This window comes from Bos indicus x Bos taurus, chromosome 7 (assembly GCF_003369695.1).
Source record: "Bos indicus x Bos taurus breed Angus x Brahman F1 hybrid chromosome 7, Bos_hybrid_MaternalHap_v2.0, whole genome shotgun sequence".
In the NCBI taxonomy this organism is placed as follows: Eukaryota; Metazoa; Chordata; class Mammalia; order Artiodactyla; family Bovidae; genus Bos; species Bos indicus x Bos taurus.
In genome coordinates this window covers 75,954,075-75,973,298 of record NC_040082.1, presented here as the reverse complement: position 1 = coordinate 75,973,298, position 19,224 = coordinate 75,954,075, and the positions used below count along the sequence as shown (strand labels likewise).

General features: G+C 34.6%; 1 protein-coding gene across 8 annotated transcripts in view; it reads right to left on the bottom strand.

The window, feature by feature from the left end:
• Positions 1-1,925: 1,925 nt before the first annotated feature.
• Positions 1,926-19,224, bottom strand: part of DMXL1 (Dmx like 1) — a 126,863-nt gene continuing 109,564 nt past the window's right edge. For all 8 annotated transcript variants that reach the window (XM_027546940.1, XM_027546941.1, XM_027546942.1 and 5 more), the window contains 4 exons: positions 18,130-18,221; positions 12,029-12,081; positions 8,839-9,056; positions 1,926-5,116 (listed from right to left, as the gene is read on the bottom strand). In XM_027546940.1, the coding sequence (XP_027402741.1) occupies positions 4,892-5,116; positions 8,839-9,056; positions 12,029-12,081; positions 18,130-18,221 (588 nt within the window). In that variant the 3' untranslated portion in view covers positions 1,926-4,891. The remainder of the gene's footprint in view (positions 5,117-8,838; positions 9,057-12,028; positions 12,082-18,129; positions 18,222-19,224) is intronic.

Sequence of the window (19,224 nt, the reverse complement as noted above, 5' to 3'; positions counted from 1 at the left end):
GATACACAAATTTGAATGCAGAGTTCCTAAGAACAGCAAGGAGAGATAAGAAAGCCTGCCTCAGTAATCAATGCAAAGAAATAGAGGAAAACAATAGAATGGGAAAAGACTAGAGATCTCTTCAAGAAAATTAGAGATACCAAGGGAACATTTCATGCAAAGATGAGCAAAATAAAGGACAGAAAAGGTATGGACCTAACAGAAGCAAAAGATATTAAAGAGGTGGCAAGAATAACTAAGAGGAAGGAAATGGCAACCCACTCCAGAACTCTTGCCTGGAAAATTTCATGGATGGAGGAGCCTGGTAGGCTACAGTCCATGGGGTTGCAGAGTCAGAAAAGACTGAGCAACTTCACCTTAGGGGGAAAAAAAAGCAGCCCAGAAGGTGGAGCCAAGAGCTCTGGAGAAATACTTGCAGGGGACAGGATTACTTGGTGACAGGTACCCACCTAAATTTCAGAATCCTTCTGGAGCAGAGACATCATATGACTGTTACTTCTCATCTTTTAGAATGGGAGACAGCTACTCTGTCTGTCTCACCACTGTATGTTTCACAGGCAGGAGGCCCGTAACTTGCCTCATTACTTCATGGGGCTTTAAACTGAGAAGTACTAAACTTAAGGAAACTCGTGTAAGGAGCCACATATACACCTGAACCTCATTTAGATGAGATCTTGGGAGTTCAAAAACCTAACCCTGATGCAGTAACAGGATAAAAACACTGCAGAGTTTATTGGTGGGGTGATGACTGTTTTGCATGTGGGAGGAATGTAGATTTTAAAACTTTAAAAACACATATCCTGGGCTGATAACATTGTACTGCTTAGATTCTGTTATAAAGGTCATACCTATATGCCAAGCAATCAATTGTACAGGAGTAAGGATCTCAAATGAAGTAGATGGTAACCCACTCCAGTACTCTTGCCTGGAGAATTCCATGGACAGAGGAGCATGGTGGGCTACAGTCCATGGGGTCACAACGAGTCAGACACAACTGAGTGACTAACACACACACACAAGGGTCGCAAAGAGTTAGACATGACCGAAGTGACTTAGCATGACACACGATAAGGCATTCCCACTGTGGAAAGAAACGGGTTGTAACACCAAACTGTTTCTATCACCCATCGTATTTGCAGTGAGAGAACATTAAGAAACTTTTCTTGTTCTAAGGAGTCTTGTGAAATAATGTTATACTCCAACTCTGCATTAGCTCCCTGAATTATAGACCACAGACGTTCAGGCAACAACCAAGCAAGCAGAAGGGGAAAAAAAAAGTCATGAAAAACTCCAAACATTTAGCTTTGAAAATAACTAGCAAAAGCCATACACATTTTTAAGGCTGACAGGTACATTTAAGTAATCTATATTCAGTTTTTTCCAAGTACTCTGAGGATAACATTATAACCTTTCTACTGAAGTAACATCAAGCACCAAAAATATCTTTCAACAATTCAAAGAGGAATATTCCTAACACAAGACCACTCAACAAATCAGTTGTCAAAGTCCTATCTGGTATGGAAATACAGCTTTTCTTCACCAACACATACATGACTATTTCTGCTATCATGTTACCAAGCAGGGTTTAAAGGCATTTAGAAAAGTATTATCTCCTTCTTCCTTCCATGTTAGAGTCTTGCTTCACATGTATTCTTCCATACATATTTCTATGTCCCTATAATGCATACTAAAACTAAAGACTAAAAACATCTGAAACAACATAGGAAATAACACCTTTTACTTTGAAATTTTTTTCTCACCAACTTTCTTCAGATGAACTGATACAATTCTAACAATTTTTTGAGCAGAGAGAATATTCTGTTGTATGGATTACCAAAATTTATGCCACAATTTGCCCATGAATTAACATTTACATTTCTAGTTTTGCTCCACTAGATGTCTCAATAAACATCTGTATACATATATTTTTATGCATAGGTATTTTTATTGTAAAGGATAATCTCTCAAAAGATTGCTCAGTGAAAGTATGTTTTTCAGTCTTAATATATATCTACATGACTTTGTAGCAGTTTAGTTCTGCCAGCAATGTTTCACTGTGCTCACTTCCTTGCATCTTCACCAAACTGAAGCCACTGTTTTGACTTTATTCTAATTTGATGAACAGTGGTATCACACTGTTTTTTTGTTTTTTTTTTTAACATTCTTTGAACTTTTCATGAGGATGAACATATTGGTGCTTGGTGTTGTTATTTTCCCATTATTTATCATTTTAGGAGCATTAAATTTTCCCTATATACTATACATATACTTCTTGTCTACCTGTTCTTTGGATTGTGGTCTCTTGCAATATAACATTTAAACTTTTTGTTTAGTAAAATATATCTTTCTGGGTTGTCAACACTGTTATAAAAAGATCACTGCCACTCTAATGTTGTATAAGCATTTTCTTTAAGTAAGAATATCTCTGTACTTTGTTCTGATCGTTGAGACCAGTTGGAGAAATTCTGCAATGGTTTTATAAAAAAAAATTTTTTTAAGGAGAAATGAATTGGGGCAAAACAAAGAGAGCCAGAAAGGATGATAGAATTGACTGTCCCATGGTTCTACATTAACACACACACACACACCCACCCACAACCCTACATTTTAGAAAATGAGGCTCACAGTGTGATTAATTCTTCTACCATTACAAAGCCTCATTCTCAGAAAGCACACATTTTAAAAAATGTAATTTGTTGTATCCACTCCATTAGTGTGGATGAAATTTTACATATATGTACATCATTTTTTACTTAAGTATACATTCCAACTACCTTTATCATTTTATTCTCACCTTTTTTGCATAATGCTTACTCATTAAGTTAAAAAGACTATAGAAAAGGAACAATAGGGAATCTGGGAAAATTATGTAATTCTTCCTACATTAACCAAATACAAATACAGAAATTCTCCTATTTAAAATGTCACATATACTGAAATCAACTAAAGTGGCATAACTATTACTTAAAACAATAGCATGCTTAAAAAAAAGTCACTGCATGATTGTTTATTTAAAATATTATGACTCTGGATGTAAATACATATGGGCTTACATAATTTATTATTCATATAAACCCTTAATTAAAATGCTTAATTCTTCATCCACCATGTCTTTTTCCTAATAAGCATAATCATAAATTTTCTATCTCACTGAAAGTGTTTAAATTTAAAGCCTTTTGAATCTTGATTCATGAAGCAATTACTGAATAATAATTTAAGATTAACTATATCAAACAACAGTATCATTTCCAATGCCATCACAGATTTCTCCATGGCAAATAGTCACATATCGTATTGCACAATTTATAGGTACAGGTTATTATGTGCACATAAACTCTCTACACAATAACAGTGTCTTCATCGCAACTTGCTTAACACATTTAAAATTATGAATTTACAAAATCTTAACAATATACTTTTAAAAGTATCCTGAGGATATTACAAAATTCATTTTACCAGCCCTTCATTTCTTTGCTTCATTTGACTCTTTAATTTCCAAGATAATAGTTGTCCATATTTTGTTACATAAAAATGTTCTATTAATGTTCCTATTAACAAAATATATTTAAGCTAAGTAGTATATAGTTGTTGCTTAAACACTTAGTCCCGTTTGCCTCCAGTCTCCTTGGTTAAAATCAAGTATTATCAAGTTTTCTATAATTCTGAATCAGAAAAGGTATAGCACAAAACAGAAAGAAATAGGGTTAGCACATTTAAGTTAAAAGCATTGTGCATTTTTAATATTTTGGTCATACTTTTATAATAAAATAATATATTTTGGCAAAAAAATAATAAAATATAAGGTTTAGTTTATTATCTATTAATGGTAGATCTGGCAGGTATTTTACATTTGTAAATACTATCTATTTAATTTGACTTTTCACATTTGTTTCTAAAAACACTGCTGTAAGTTTTTCAGAACTTTGAGACTAAAAGCACCTAAAAATAAGAAATAAAATAAAATTTAAGTAAAATGTATGGTGCCCAAAAATCCTTTGACAAATTTATAACCTAAGTGTCTCATATATGCCACCACAGAAACATTATTGACTGCTAAGTCTAATCTGACTCAATGAAATCTTAATAATCTTGGAAGTTTTCCTGAAATTTATTTGAAGATTATGAGAATTCAAAATTTAAAAAAAAAAGATGAAAAAAACCTGTTGCAAAAAAAAGTTGTTATTCTGGTGGCAGTGCTGTTATGGCACAAAAACAAATAAAAAGACTTGCAGTTTTCTCTTATACACACACACACACAGTTCACATAGGATGTGTAAGATATATTACATATATACACACACACCACACACACACACAACTTGGGCTCCAGAGGGAAAACTGATGAAAACTTTACATAAGGAGCCATTTGACTCATTTATCACTAAAGCCTCAATGACAGTGTTAATGGAGATATTCATTATTTTTTGACTCTTGCCCAAATATCATTATATCATTAATTAAGAGAGGAGTCTGAGATGTGAAAGTCTGAAAAAGGAAGTGAGAATGTGGTGAATTAAGTGATGACTGAGGTGCAACTGCCTTTACATAAAAGGTATTTTTACTGTGAAACAAATTCATGCAGAGATGTCTGCAGAAGAACTTTTCAACCAAACAAAACTCCCTTAACACTATGATATACTCACTATAACATACTATAAATATGTATTATTACAGCATTACTTACACATTCTACTTTAGGCAATGTAGTCTAATTCTGAATGACCTTGTTAATTTTTAAGGCATCAGTGCATCAAGGGCAAAGCTCCATAAAATAAATATGAAAACAAGAAAGCATTAGCTTATTTGTGGTATAGAGAATGATCACGGTACATTATATGTGTTGGCCACTTCAAGGAATAGGTAATAAATTATACATCTTATTGTTAAAATGTTACAGCATAAATTTCACATCATTTTTCAACACTTCATTTAATGGGCTAAACTGATCCGGGAGTATTCTCATTTTCATTGTTCCATCAGCTCCACATGAAAAAATGTGATTTGCAGGCCCCGTCTCAATTTGCATCACTCCGGTTCCAATATTTCTGAAAATGGATTGCCGAGCATGTTCATTGATAAAGGTGTGAAGAAGACTAAAGGTAGAGAGACTCCAAATCTGAAATTACATCAAGGACAAAATAAAAATTGGGGTTGATGATTACCTTAAAAATCCAAGCAAAAGATTTAGGCCTGTCTTTGTGTACAAATAAGAAATTTCTAAAACAAAAACAGAGAAAAATCTGTGTAGGCCTACAGTTACAACATTTTCATTCTTGTATAGAGTGTTTCAATATTCTTAATCTTGTTGATATTATTACATTCTTCAAAAGTTAATCCAGTAAGACAGGTAAGTATTTTAAACCCTTCATTAGAGATGAGAAAGCTTAGATACAAGAAGGTTAGGTATGCAATGCAACAGAAACTTGTAATATTGTAGGAACTACAATGAAGATTTTCTCTCTCAGCAAAGATTCTGCTGTGTACCTATATAAGTAGGGTAATTTTTCTCCATAATGCACAGTATCCACCAGGGAATCAGAACCACTGGAAAGAGGAAAGTGCCAAACACCCAGAGGCCTTCAGATCAGGCAAAACTATATTCCAGTGGCAAGATAAATTATTATAATTTTCTGATGTTTTGACATCTCATTAAAAAATTTTTTTTTCTTTCTTTTCCTGGAGAAATTCATTAATTCACACTACTCTAGACATGAGTGTTAAAACTGTAACTCCTGAATACAACCTGGTATATTATGAAATCTTTTAACTTGATTAAATAATCAAACCCAGAATGAAAATACATCCTAAAGAACTAATCTAACATTTAGCACAACTTATTCTAAACGGAGGAAAGTTCAAATAAGAAACTAGCTTCAAACAAACGAAAAAGAATTTTGTATGAAAACTGGTATATACATTTGATTTTAAGAAACACCTTTTTGAAATTCTACAATTCTAGTTAATTTTTTTCTGGCTGAGAATTATGAAAACAGTATGGAAGTCCTAACAAAGGAAACTAGTCCAACTTATTTGTACTAAGTAGTCTCACTAGCATTCAGGTATGACCTAAATCAAATCCCTTATGATTATACAGTGGAAGTGAGAAATAGATTTAAGGGCCTAGATCTGATAGATAGAGTGCCTGATGAAATATGGAATGAGGTTTGTGACACTGTACAGGAGACAGGGATCAAGACCATCCCCGTGGAAAAGAAATGCAAAAAAGCAAAATGGCTGTCTGGGGAGGCCTTACAAATAGCTGTGAAAAGAAGAGAAGCGAAAAGCAAAGAACAAAGGAAAGATATAAGCATCTGAATGCAGAGTTCCAAAGAATAGCAAGAAGAGATAAGAAAGCCTTCTTCAGTGGTCAATGCAAAGAAATAGAGGAAAACAACAGAATGGGAAAGACTAGAGATCTCTTCAAGAAAATAAGAGATACCAAAGGAACATTTCATGCAAAGATGGACTCGATAAAGGACAGAAATGGTATGGACCTAACAGAAGCAGAAGATATTAAGAAGAGATGACAAGAATACCCAGAAGAACTGTACAAAAAAGATCTTCACGACCCAGATAATCACGATGGTGTGATCACTGACCTAGAGCCAGACATCCTGGAATGCGAAGTCAGGTGGGCCTTAGAAAGCATCACTACAAACAAAGCTAGTGGAGGTGATGGAATTCCAGGTGAGCTATTCCAAATCCTGAAAGATGATGCTGTGAAAGTGCTGCACTCAATATGCCAGCAAATTTGGAAAACTCAGCAGTGGCCACAGGACTGGAAAAGGTCAGTTTTCATCCTAATCCCAAAGAAAGCCAATGCCAGAGAATGCTCAAACTACTGCACAATTGCACTCATCTCACACGCTAGTAAAGTAATGCTTAAAATTCTCCAAGCCAGGCTTCAGCAATACGTGAACCATGAACTTCCTGATATTCAAGCTGGTTTTAGAAAAGGCAGAGGAACCAGAGATCAAATTGCCAACATCCGCTGGATCATCGAAAAAGCAAGCGAGTTCCAGAAAAACATCTATTTCTGCTTTATTGACTATGCCAAAGCCTTTGACTGTGTGGATCACAATAAACTGTGGAAAATTCTGAAAGAGATGGGAATACCAGACCACCTGATCTGCCTCTTGAGAAATTTGTATGCAGGTCAGGAAGCAACATTTAGAACTGCACATGGAACAACAGACTGGTTCCAAATAGGAAAAGGAGTACGTCAAGGCTGTATATTGTCAGCCTGTTTATTTAACTTCTATGCAGAGTACATCATGAGAAACGCTGGGCTGGAAGAAGCACAAGCTGGAATCAAGATTGCCGGGAGAAATATCAATCACCTCAGATATGCAGATGACACCACCCTTATGGCAGAAAGTGAAGAGGAACTCAAAAGCCTCTTGATGAAGGTGAAAGTGGAGAGTGAAACAGTTGGCTTAAAGCTCAACATTCAGAAAACGAAGATCATGGCATCCGGTCCCATCACTTCATGGGAAATAGATGGGGAAACAGTGGAAACAGTGTCAGACTTTATTTTGGAGGGCTCCAAAATCACTGCAGATGGTGATTGCAGCCATGAAATTAAAAGACACTTACTCCTTGGAAGGAAAGTTATGACTAACCTAGATAGCATATTCAAAAGCAGAGACATTACTTTGCCAACAAAGGTTCGTCTAGTCCAGGCTATGGTTTTTCCTGTGGTCATGTATGGATATGAGAGTTGGACTGTGAAGAAGGCTGAGTGCTGAAGAATTGATGCCTTTGAACTGTGGTGTGGGAGAAGACTCTTGAGAGTCCCTTGGACTGCAAGGAGATCCAACCAGTCCATTCTGAAGGAGATCAGCCGTGGGATTTCTTTGGAGGGAATGATGCTAAAGCTGAAGCTCCAGTACTTTGGCCACCTCATGCGAAGAGTTGACTCATTGGAAAAGACTCTGATGCTGGGAGGGATTGGGGGCAAGAGGAGAAGGGGACGACAGAGGATGAGATGGCTGGATGGCATCACTGACTCGATGGACTTGAGTCTGAGTGAACTCTGGGAGTTGGTGATGGATAGGGAGGCCTGGTGTGCTGCAATTCATGGGGTCGCAAAGAGTTGGACACGACTGAGCGACTGATCTGATCTGAGAATAATCTGTTGACTAGTCTTACCCCTACAGATCCTTCAAAGTGGAGACAGGGAACCCTTCATTAAAACCACTATATCCATGTTATAAAAGTGCACACTACTGAGCGTTGGACTTACCAACTGGGTATTATGGGGGGCAATCTAGCAACAGTATTTCTGGAGTGGGATTCATTTTTAACAAGGTGCTTAACATTTTTAACAAGCTGCTTAACATTCAAACTTCTAAGTTTGAAACAGTGGAGTTTCAGAAAGATTGTTATAAGCACAGCTTATCCAGGTACATCAGAATTCTTGAATCAGGCACTAAGTGGTTGGATGTTGATACTATGTATGACAAAATAGGGAGAAATCTGGGATAAGGGAAAATGTCAGTATATTTCACAGCACCTGAAACTGAATTCAGTAACTCTGAACATGGAGTCAAGACTAATGTCTAAAATATGGTCATGGCCATATCCACAGAAAATCCAGTTCATTTGCATGCATTAGTTAAGCACATTTGAAAATAACAGGAAAATGGGCAATTTTCAAGTTAAATATTATTTTATTTTATTCATTAAGAGATTTATTAAATAGCAGTTAATCCTGGACTACAAAGGAGTCAATATTTCCATAATTTAAAGAGACAGGTGTCTTCAATATGATTAAAGATCCAAGGTTTCCAAAAATTTCCTTTCACATTGGAGATATTGTGGCATTACTATAATTACCTTTATGTTGCCTTCAGCAGATCCAGTAACAAAGTACTCTTCAGTAGGATCAATAGCGATGGCTTTAACAGGAGAATCATGGCTCTGGAAAAGTTGCCTCTGCTGTCGTTGCCGAAGGTCAAATACACATGTATAACCTTTTCTGCCACCTGATATTAGTAGCTGATGTTTTGGAGCATATGCCAAAACAGTGGCTCCACTATCATGACATGCAAAAGCTGAAAATTAAATAAAAATAAAAACTATATAACAGCATAAGAAACATATTCCTGGCTTTTGGCCAAGGTGGAATGCTAGACTCCATTTACTCTCCTGCCTAAAACAATGAAAATATCAAGTGATACATAAGAAACAATGGTATGAGACATTAGAAACTAAGCACTGAAGAATAATGATCTCTGAGAAATGAGAAACAAACCAGGTGAGCCACACAACTGACCCAGCTTACTGCTTAGGATTTTCTGGCCATAGCATAAGAAAGGGGAATCCAGGTTGATTTGTGTTCCTGTTTTTACCAGCCAGAGTGGGAAAAAAATCTTTTAATTCAGAAGGCGTTGTACAGAATACTGAGAAGGGTACTGACTCAATGGGGTGTGTGTGTGCACATGTGTGTGCAAAATTTGCCCTGTACCAAATGTGGCTTTGATTCTGTTTAACAGAATTCCCATCTCCACCCTCAACAAATCTGTTTCCAAGTAACTCAGTCTTGGAGAAAGCCTCAAAAATATTTAAACAATACAAAAATAATCAGTACTTAAAATTTATAAAATTTATAATATATCTAATAAAAAATGACCAGGCTTGCAAAGAAATACACATAAAGACAAGAAAATCCATTAACTGAAACTAACCCAGAAATGATAAAGATGACAGAAATACTAAATAAGGAAACTAAAAACCAATATAAGTGTATTCCCCAAATCCTGGATTTTGTCTGGATTTAAATGTATACCTTAGGCGAATTATTTAACCTAAGTGTCAGTTTCATCATTTGTAAAAGAGACAATAATACCATCTGCCTAACAATTATGTATGAGGATGAAACTAATTAATATAGTCAAAGCATATACATTACCTGGCAAATACTAAGTACTCAACAAAATGTTATTAGTATTGTAAGAATCTAGATAAAACTCATCATATGAGGTTTTTTTTTTTTTTTTAAACTTTTCCAGCACTTTGAGATATAAACTTGTATAGAGTAAAATGTACAAATTCTAAGTGTACACCCTTGATGAGTTTTGACAAATGGATACCTTTGTGTAAGCATTATTCAGATCAAAATAAAGAATGTGTTCATCATTCCAAAAAGCACCCTCAGGCCTTTCCTTTTCCCTCAAAAGCAATCATAATTCTGATTTCTATCCAATCAGTTTCACCAGTTCTTGAACTTCATATAAATGGAATTTTATAGTACATACTCTTTTGTCCCTGCTTCTTTTCCTTTCAACATGCATTTTAGGTGTTAACCTATGTTGTTCCATCTATCAGTGGGGCATGCATTTTAGTTCTGAATAGTATTACCTAAATATACCATGTTATCCTGTTGGACATTTGTGTTATTTCCAGTTTTTGGCTATTATAAACAAAGCTGCTAATAACATTCCTATACCAGTTTAATTGTGGACATGTGTTTTCAATTTTTGTGTAAAAATATATACTGCTAGGTCATGTTAGGTGCATGTGTAATTTTATTAAGAAATTGCTCAACAGTTTTCCAAAGAAGTACTATTTCATTCTTCTATCAGCAAATCATGAAGGTTCCAGTTTTTCCATATCCTCACCAACACTTGGTATTCTAGAATCTTTAATTTTGGCCATTTCAGTGTATAGAATAGTATGATAAATTATGGTGAATTTAGTTTGCCTTTCCCTCATGACTACAGATATTGAGCATCTTTTATATGGTTATTTGCTCTTCAGATATTGAGCAAAAGGATAACTTTAAAAGTCTGGAATATATCATTTCTTTACTGGATTGTGTTTTTGTTGTATCTAAATCTCATCATCAAACCCAAGGTCACCTAGATTTTCTCCTATATTTCCTTCTAGAAGTTATACAGTTTCATTTTTACATGTAGGTCTATGATTCATTTTGAGCAAATTTTTGTGAAAGAGGTAAGATTTGTACCTATGTTCATTATTCCACATAAAAGCACCCAAATGTTACAGCACTTTTTGTTGAAAAGACTATGTGCTTCCATTAAATTACCTTTATGCCATTATTAACGATGAGTCTACTAACTACGTGCAGGTCTATTTCTATGCTCCCTAATGTGTCTATTCTTAAGCCAATACCACAGTGGCTTGATTATTGTAGCTTTACAGTGATTCCTGAAATCAGACAATATGAATACTCTAAGTTTACAAGTATTCTAGGTCTGTGGCCCCTCTACATAAACTTTTGTACGTGTCAACAAACTGGTTCTAAACAGATTGCTGGGGGTTTAATTAGAATTGCACTGAATCTATAAAGTTGGGAGGAAGTAACATCTTAACAAAATCAAGTTTTACAATTTGTGAACACAGACTATCTCTCCATTTATTTAGGTCTTTTATCTTTTTTACCTTTTTTTGTAGCTTTTCCCAACAGATGCTATACACAGATTTATGCTTCAGAATTACATTATTTTGGGTGCTATTTTAAATGGTGATTTTTTTTTTTTTTAATTTCAACTTCCAAATGTTCATTGTTGGTGTAAAGGAAAGCAACTGATTTTAGTATACTGATCTGGAATCCTGTGACTTTGCTATACCTGTACAATAGTTCCAGAAGTTTTTTTTTCCCCTATACTCTTTGGATTCTTCTACACCATCATATAATATGTGAATAAACACAGTTTTATTTTGTCCCTTCCAATATGTGTATCTTTAATTTCCTTTTCTTGTCTTATTGCTTTAGTTGTAACTTCAAGTATGAAGTTGAGTAACAGTGGTGTGAGAGGATATAATACAACTGATATTCACAATGATGATCTATGGTTAATAGGTTCAAAGTAAAAACAATTTTTATATTATCTATGTTTCACTGTCCTTCATTAAAGTGCAGTGAAGAGTTAATTACACATATTAAACTTATCTGCTTTCATACTTTGTTACCATGAGCAAAATAAATTTCACAAACTACTAAATGTGTCATTTTTAAAAATCCATTTAAAAATCACTTTTATAAAATACTTTCAAAACTTACCATGGACTAAACTATTGGCAGGTGCTACAAGAGTATCCCACAAACATATGTTTCTGAAAAAAAGAAAGATTACTTCTTAAGTGACATAAAAAGTTGAAAACAGAATAAAAATGTTTCACATTATATAACGATAAAGGGATCAATACAAAAGGAATATTATACATGTTAACATATACACACCCAGTACAGAAGCACCTATATAGAGTAAACAATAATAAAGAATACACAGGGAAGAAATTGATAATAATACAGTAACAGTATGGGACTTTAACACCCCACTGACATCAATGAACAAATAATCCAGAGAGAAAGTCAGTAAGGCAACAGTGGTATTAAATGACAATAAATCAGTTGAACTTAAATGGTATGTATAGAATATTATATCTCCAAACAGCAGAATGCACATTCTTTTCAGGCACACATGGAATGTTCTCTAGAATACGTCACATACTAGGTCACAAAACAAGTGCCAACAAATTTAAGAGAATACAAATTGTATCAAGCATTTTTCCCCCAATCACAAAGGTACGAAGCTACAAATAAACTCCAGACAGAAAAACAGGAAAAACAAACAAACATGCAGACCAAACAACATGCTACTAAAAATGCAATGGGTCAATAACAAAATCAAAGTGTAAGTCAGAAAAGACCTTGAGACAAATAAGATGGAAACACAATTTTCCAAAATCTATGGAATGCAGAAAGCAATTCTAAGAGGGAAGTTCACAGCAATACAGGCATTCTCAAATAAACAACCCAACCTAGCATCTACTTTTTCTTTTAGAGAAAGAAGAACAAACAAACCCCAAAGTCAATAGAAGAAGGAACTTTAACCAAGATTAGGGAGGAAATAAAACAGAGACTAAAAAAAAAATCCAATAGAAACAATCAATGAAAACAAGGGCTGATTTTCTGAAAAGAAAACAAAATCAACAAACTTATTCAGGTTCATCAAGAAGATGACAGAGGACCCAAATAAACAATACAAGAAATGAAAGAGGAGAAATAACAACTGATACCACAGAGATACAAAGAATCATAATACTATGAATAGTTATATGCCCAGAGACTGGACAATCTACAAGAAATGGACCAGTTTCTAGAAAAATATAGCCTGCAAAGAATGAATCAAGAAGAAACAGAAAATGTAAACAGACTGATCACTAGAAGTGAAACTCAATCTGGAAGGGGAAACAAAATAAAAACAACTTCCAGGTAACTGAGTGTCCAGGACCAGACGTGGGAATTCTACTAAATATATTAAGAACTAATACTTATCCTTCTTAAACTATTTCAAAAAACTGAAGAGGAGGGAACACTCCCAAATTGATTCTACAAGGCCATCATTACCTTGATTATCTTGATACCAAAACCAAAGACACTATAAAAAAAGAAAATTACAGGCCAATATCTTTGATAACTACAGATATAAAAATCCTCAACAAAATATATTAACAAACCAAATTCAACAATACATAAAAAGGATCATACATCATGATCAAGCTGAATTAATTCTAAGGTCACAAGAATGGTTAGACATTTGCAAATCAAAAAATATAATACATCACATAAACAAAAAGATAAATATCAGATGATTATCTCAAAAGACACATAAATTCTCTACTGAGTTGTCCATTCATGATAAAACTGTGTATAAAGAGGAAACAGTTCTTAACATAATTAAAGGCCACTTAAGACAAATCCACAACCAACATCATACTCAACAGTGAAAAGCTGGAAGCCTGCCACTAAATTCAGAAACATGACAAGGATGTTCACTCTCTCCACTTTTATTTAACATGTTACTGGAAATCCTAGCTATAGCAAACAAGAAAAAGAAATAAAAGGTATCCAAACTGGAAAGGAAAAGGGAAAACTGTCACTATTTGCAGATGACATGATATAGAAAACCCTAAAATCTTCATTCCCCCCCCCAAATTTAGAACTAATAAATAAATTCAGCAAGGTTGCAGGATATAAGATTACATATAAAAAATATGCTACACTTTCATATACTACTAATGAAATATCAGAAAAAGAAGGTAAAACACAACCCTACTTAAGATCACATCAATAAGAATAAATATTTAGGAATAAACATAACCAAGGAGGTGAAAGACCTATACTCTGAAAACTATACACCACTGATGAAGGAAACTGAAGATGATACAAAGAAATGGTAAGATAGCCTGTGCTCTTGAACTGGAAGAATCAATATTGTTAAAACGACCACACTACTCAAAGCAATCTACAGATTTAATGCAATCCCCATCAAAATACTCATGACATTTCCCACAGAACTAGAACAAAATAACTACAAAAGACCCTGAGTTGTCAAAGTAATCTTTAGATATTAGACTAGAGCTGGAGGAATCATACACCCTGACTTCAGACTACATTACAAAGCTACAGTCATCAAAACAGTGTGATACTGAGTCCCAACTCACTGTGGCAAGCCACTGTTGACCTACACCTCACAGGAGACCCTCCAACACTAGCAGGATCCCTACCTTTGGTCCACAAGCATGTATAATTAAATTCACATAATTTAAATCCCTCTACTGAAAGAGGCGTCCAGATATAGAAGACTTATCCAGTAGTCAAAGACCTCAGGGAATATGGAGAGTGGCTTGGAAATCACTTGCTCTGTAGGAAAGCCAGCTGCTATGTCATAAGGTCACTGAAGCAGCCCTTTAGAGAGACTCAAGTGGCAAGAAACTGAGGTCTCCTGACAAGAGTCAGGGAAAAAAAGTTCTTGCCAATAGCCCTGTGAAGAAGCCATCTTGGAAGAAGATTTGCCAACTCCAGTCAAGCTTTCAGATCATTACAGCCCCACTGACATCTTCACTGCAGCTTTAAGGAAAAGCCACTCAGCTAAGCCATTCCCAAATTCCTGTTCCATAGAGACTGTGAAACAATAAAATTGTGTTTGCAAATATCTGTTCCCATTATGTGGCTTGTCTTTTCATTCATGTAAGATGTGTTTTCTTGTTTAATAAACTGAAGTTCTTAATGTAAAAAACAAAAACAAAAAATAAACCAGTGTGGTACTGACACAAAAACTGACACATAGGTCAGTGGAACAGAATAGAGACCCCAGAAATAAACCCAAGACTTATGGTCAATCAGTTTATGACAGAGAAGTCAAGAATATACAGTGGAGGAAAGACAGTCTTTTCAACAAGTGGTGGTGGAAAAACTGGACATCAACATGTAAAATAATGAAAGTAGAATATTCCTCTTTACCATATACAAAAACAAACTCAAGATCGTTTAAAGTTCTAAATGGAAGAACGGAAAATCATAAAACTTCTAGAAGAGAACACTGGCAGCACACTCTTTTACATAAAGCATAGCTATATTTTCTTGGATCAGTCTGCTTAAGCAAAAAAGAAATAAAAATAAACCAACTGGACCTAATTAAACATAAAGCTTTTGCAGAGCAAAGAAAATCATCAACAAAATGAAAAGATAATCTACTGAATGGGAGAAAAAGCAAACAATGTGACTGACAAGGAGTTAACACCTAAAACAGACACACAGTTCATATAGCTCAATTTAAAAAAAAATCTAATTTAAAAAAAAAAGGGCAGAACAGGCTTCCCTGGTGGCTAAGTGTCTAAGATTCTGCGCTCCCAATGCAGGGGGCACAAGTTCAATCTCTGGTTGAGAATTCAGATACTGCATGCAGCACAGTACAGCCAAAAAACAAACAAAACCAAAACACAAAGCCACCAAAACAAACAAAAAAACCCCAAACATCAATCACAGCTGGGTATCTTAACTGGTTTCTGATTCAACCTGTTAAAAAAAAAAATGGACAGAGTAACTCAACAGACAATTTCCCAAAGAAGACATATAGATGCCTAAGAGGCATATGAAAAGATGCTCAATATCACTAATTATTAGAGAAATACAGATCAAAACAACAATGAGCAATTACCCCACACCTGTTAGAGTGGTTATTAAAAAGTCTCCAATAAAAAAATGTTAGAGAGGGGCTTCCTTGGTGGTCTAGTGGTTAGGAATCTGCCCGCCAATGCAGAGGACTTAGGTTTGATTCCTGGTCCAGAAGGACCCCACATGCTCTGGGGCAACTAAGCCTGTGTGCCACAACTACTTCCCCACACACCTAGAGACATTTCTGCAACAAAAGAAGCCACGGCAAAGAGAAGCTCATGCACTGCACCTAGAGAGCAGACCTTGCCCACTGCAACTAGAGAAAGCTGTGCACAGCAACAAAGACCCAGCACAGTCCAAAAGTACTTAAGTCTAAAAAAAAGGTTGGAGGATGAGGAGGAAAGGGAACCCTTGTACTCTGTTGGTGAAAATGTAAATTGGTACATCCACTATGGAAAACAGTATGGAGGTTCCTCAAAAAATTAAAAATAGAACTACCATATGATCCACCAATTTCACTCATGGATATATATCTGGAAAAAATGAAAACACTCTTTTGAAAAGATATATGCACCCCAACTTTCACAGCAGCACTTTATAATAGCCAAGACACGGAAGCAACCCAAGTGCCCATCAACAGAACACTGGATTAAGAAGATGTGAGACACACACATACAATATTACTCAGCCATAAAAAAGAATGGAATACTGCCATTTGCAGCAATGTGGATGGACCTGGAGACTATTATGCTCAGTGAAGTTTAAGTTAGACAGAAAAAGACAAATACTATACGATATCACAACGTGCAATCTAAAAAATCATACAAATGACTCTGTATACAAAACAGAAACAGACTCACAGATAAAGAAAACAAACTTGTTACCAAAGAGGAGACAATGGGGGAGTGACAAACTAGGAATATGGAATTAATAGATACAAACTTAAAAAAAAAAAAGATACAAACTACCATATATATTATAAAATAGATAAGAAACAAGGATATACTGTATATAGCATAGGGAATTATAACAATTATCTTGTAAAAACGTATACAGTATAATCTGCAAAAATACTGAATAATGATGCCATATGCCTCTAACTAACATAATATTGTAAATCAAGTATACTTCAATTTAAAAAACAGTATGTCTCATTCTAGCTCATCTGAATCTCACTCACACAGAAAGTTCATAAATTTATAAGGCACCAAATACAAGTAAGCAATATACTTATGTATGATTAATTTTTAGACAAAAATTTATAAAACTAATAGCTTCCAAAATGAAAAACTTCAGATTAACATCTAATTATAAGGAATACTATATGAAATCTGAATATAGAAACTATTTTTTGTATTCACTGATTTTCTAATCTAAACAGTTCGACTGAAATAAAGAACAGGACACAAGGAATCTTGAGCAAAAAGAAAACTTATTCCTACTATGAAAGGGACAGCTTCTACTCTATTCTATGAGTTACAAAGGAGGCATAAATATATATAAGAATTTCTATGAAAGATGGGTTGAAAACTCCATATTCCTAAAATTCCCACTTTGAGTGCAAAGAGAGGCCTCAGGACAAATATAAAAAGCTCAGCAACTTCAGAAGGCCTTAATCTCAAACTCAGCTGTATGAGGGAAGTTAAAAGTGTGCATGGACATGGAGAAACGAGAAGATTTTTTTTTTTTTTTCCCAAATTTAAGTTTTTCGGGGCAGTGGGGACAGGGTGCCACTTACTAGTTATTACACAACTAACATATCTTTTGGAATTTCTTGTGTTCTGATTATGAAACTGATAATATCAGTCTCATAGAGTATGGCAAGGGTTAACTAAACAGCGTGACCAATAAAGAATACTTTTTTTTTTTTTTTTTTTGCCTCAAGCTTTCTTAACACATAGAAAATCATATGGAGAAAAACTCTTGGCAAAATCAAATTCTTTTCTCCTACACTGAAGTGTTAACATTATTAATAAAATATCAAAAATCCAGAAGGAACGGATTTTGTTTTTAATATCACCAGAATTTCCTTGGCTTTACAATTAAAACACTAAAAGTGCTCTAAGAAACAAGTCTCTGTAATAAAAATATTTAAAGGTGTAAGTGTGAAAACATTATTGAGATATAAGGACATCAAGCAATTTAAAAATAAAGCTTAGCTACATACACCACAAATTTCAATTTCAGTTATAAACTCTTACCTATTGTCAGTTGAAAGACCAGCTGTAGCTATTAGAGAGGAAGAACTAACGAAGACAAAATCATTGGCTGTTTTGTTATGACACTGCCAAGTCTGGAATGGTTATAAACAAGAAACGTTATTGTTATCACAAACAACTTTATAAGCAGGTAGATGCATTAATCAAAAAGTGATCATGTAATCTGTGGCTCACTTAATCCTTGTGTTCTTTCCCCTACAAACTTCAGGAACATTGTAAGAGTTATACAGAGAACTCTCATATACCCCTCACCCCAGTTCACCAAGGCTCCCCATTTTGGCACATTTGTAAATCTGCCACTTCTCTCTCTTCACCCCCCGCCTCCTCTCTCTCACACACACACACACATGCATACATACACTTTTCCTGAGCTACTTAAATAAGATGCATACATTATGAGCCTTTACGAGGCCCTCTGCTTTTGTTCAACCAAAACTTCAAGGGGAAACAAAAAGAGGTTAAGTTCAAATATTTTTCTTAGAAAACTTGTGAAAATATTTGTCTTAGAAGACAAAACATAGAATTTCAGATGATCTCAGACTGAATTATTTATTTTCAGAAATACACTTTTAAATATTTTTTTAAATATGTTAAATAAAAACAATACTAATAGTCAACAAATTAGAAAATTGACAATGTTTCTCAATATTCCATCAAATAATAACAAACTATTATGAGAGATTTAGTCAATTATAAAGGTTTCCAAGTTATTTCTGTTCAGACATTTAATAAAAAATGACTTTTTAAAACATGTCAAAATCATCTCATGAAAAAATTTTCCTTTCAGTCACTCCCCATTGTCCCCAACCAGCAACTGCAGCTGGGCTAGATGATAAGTCTTTAAAACAAAATCTACTTTAATCTCCAAAAGCAAATACTGTTCATTTTTAAACTAATTTGTCTTTTTGGAAGTTAAAAAAATAAAAAGGTAGTCCCCTTAGGAACATAAACTTGTACAGTTCACCCTTGAACAACATGGTATGAATTATACGGTTTAAACTACATGGGTCCACTTATACACAGATTTTTTTGTTTGTTTTTTTCAATAAATGCATTCTAGAGTACTACATGATCCAA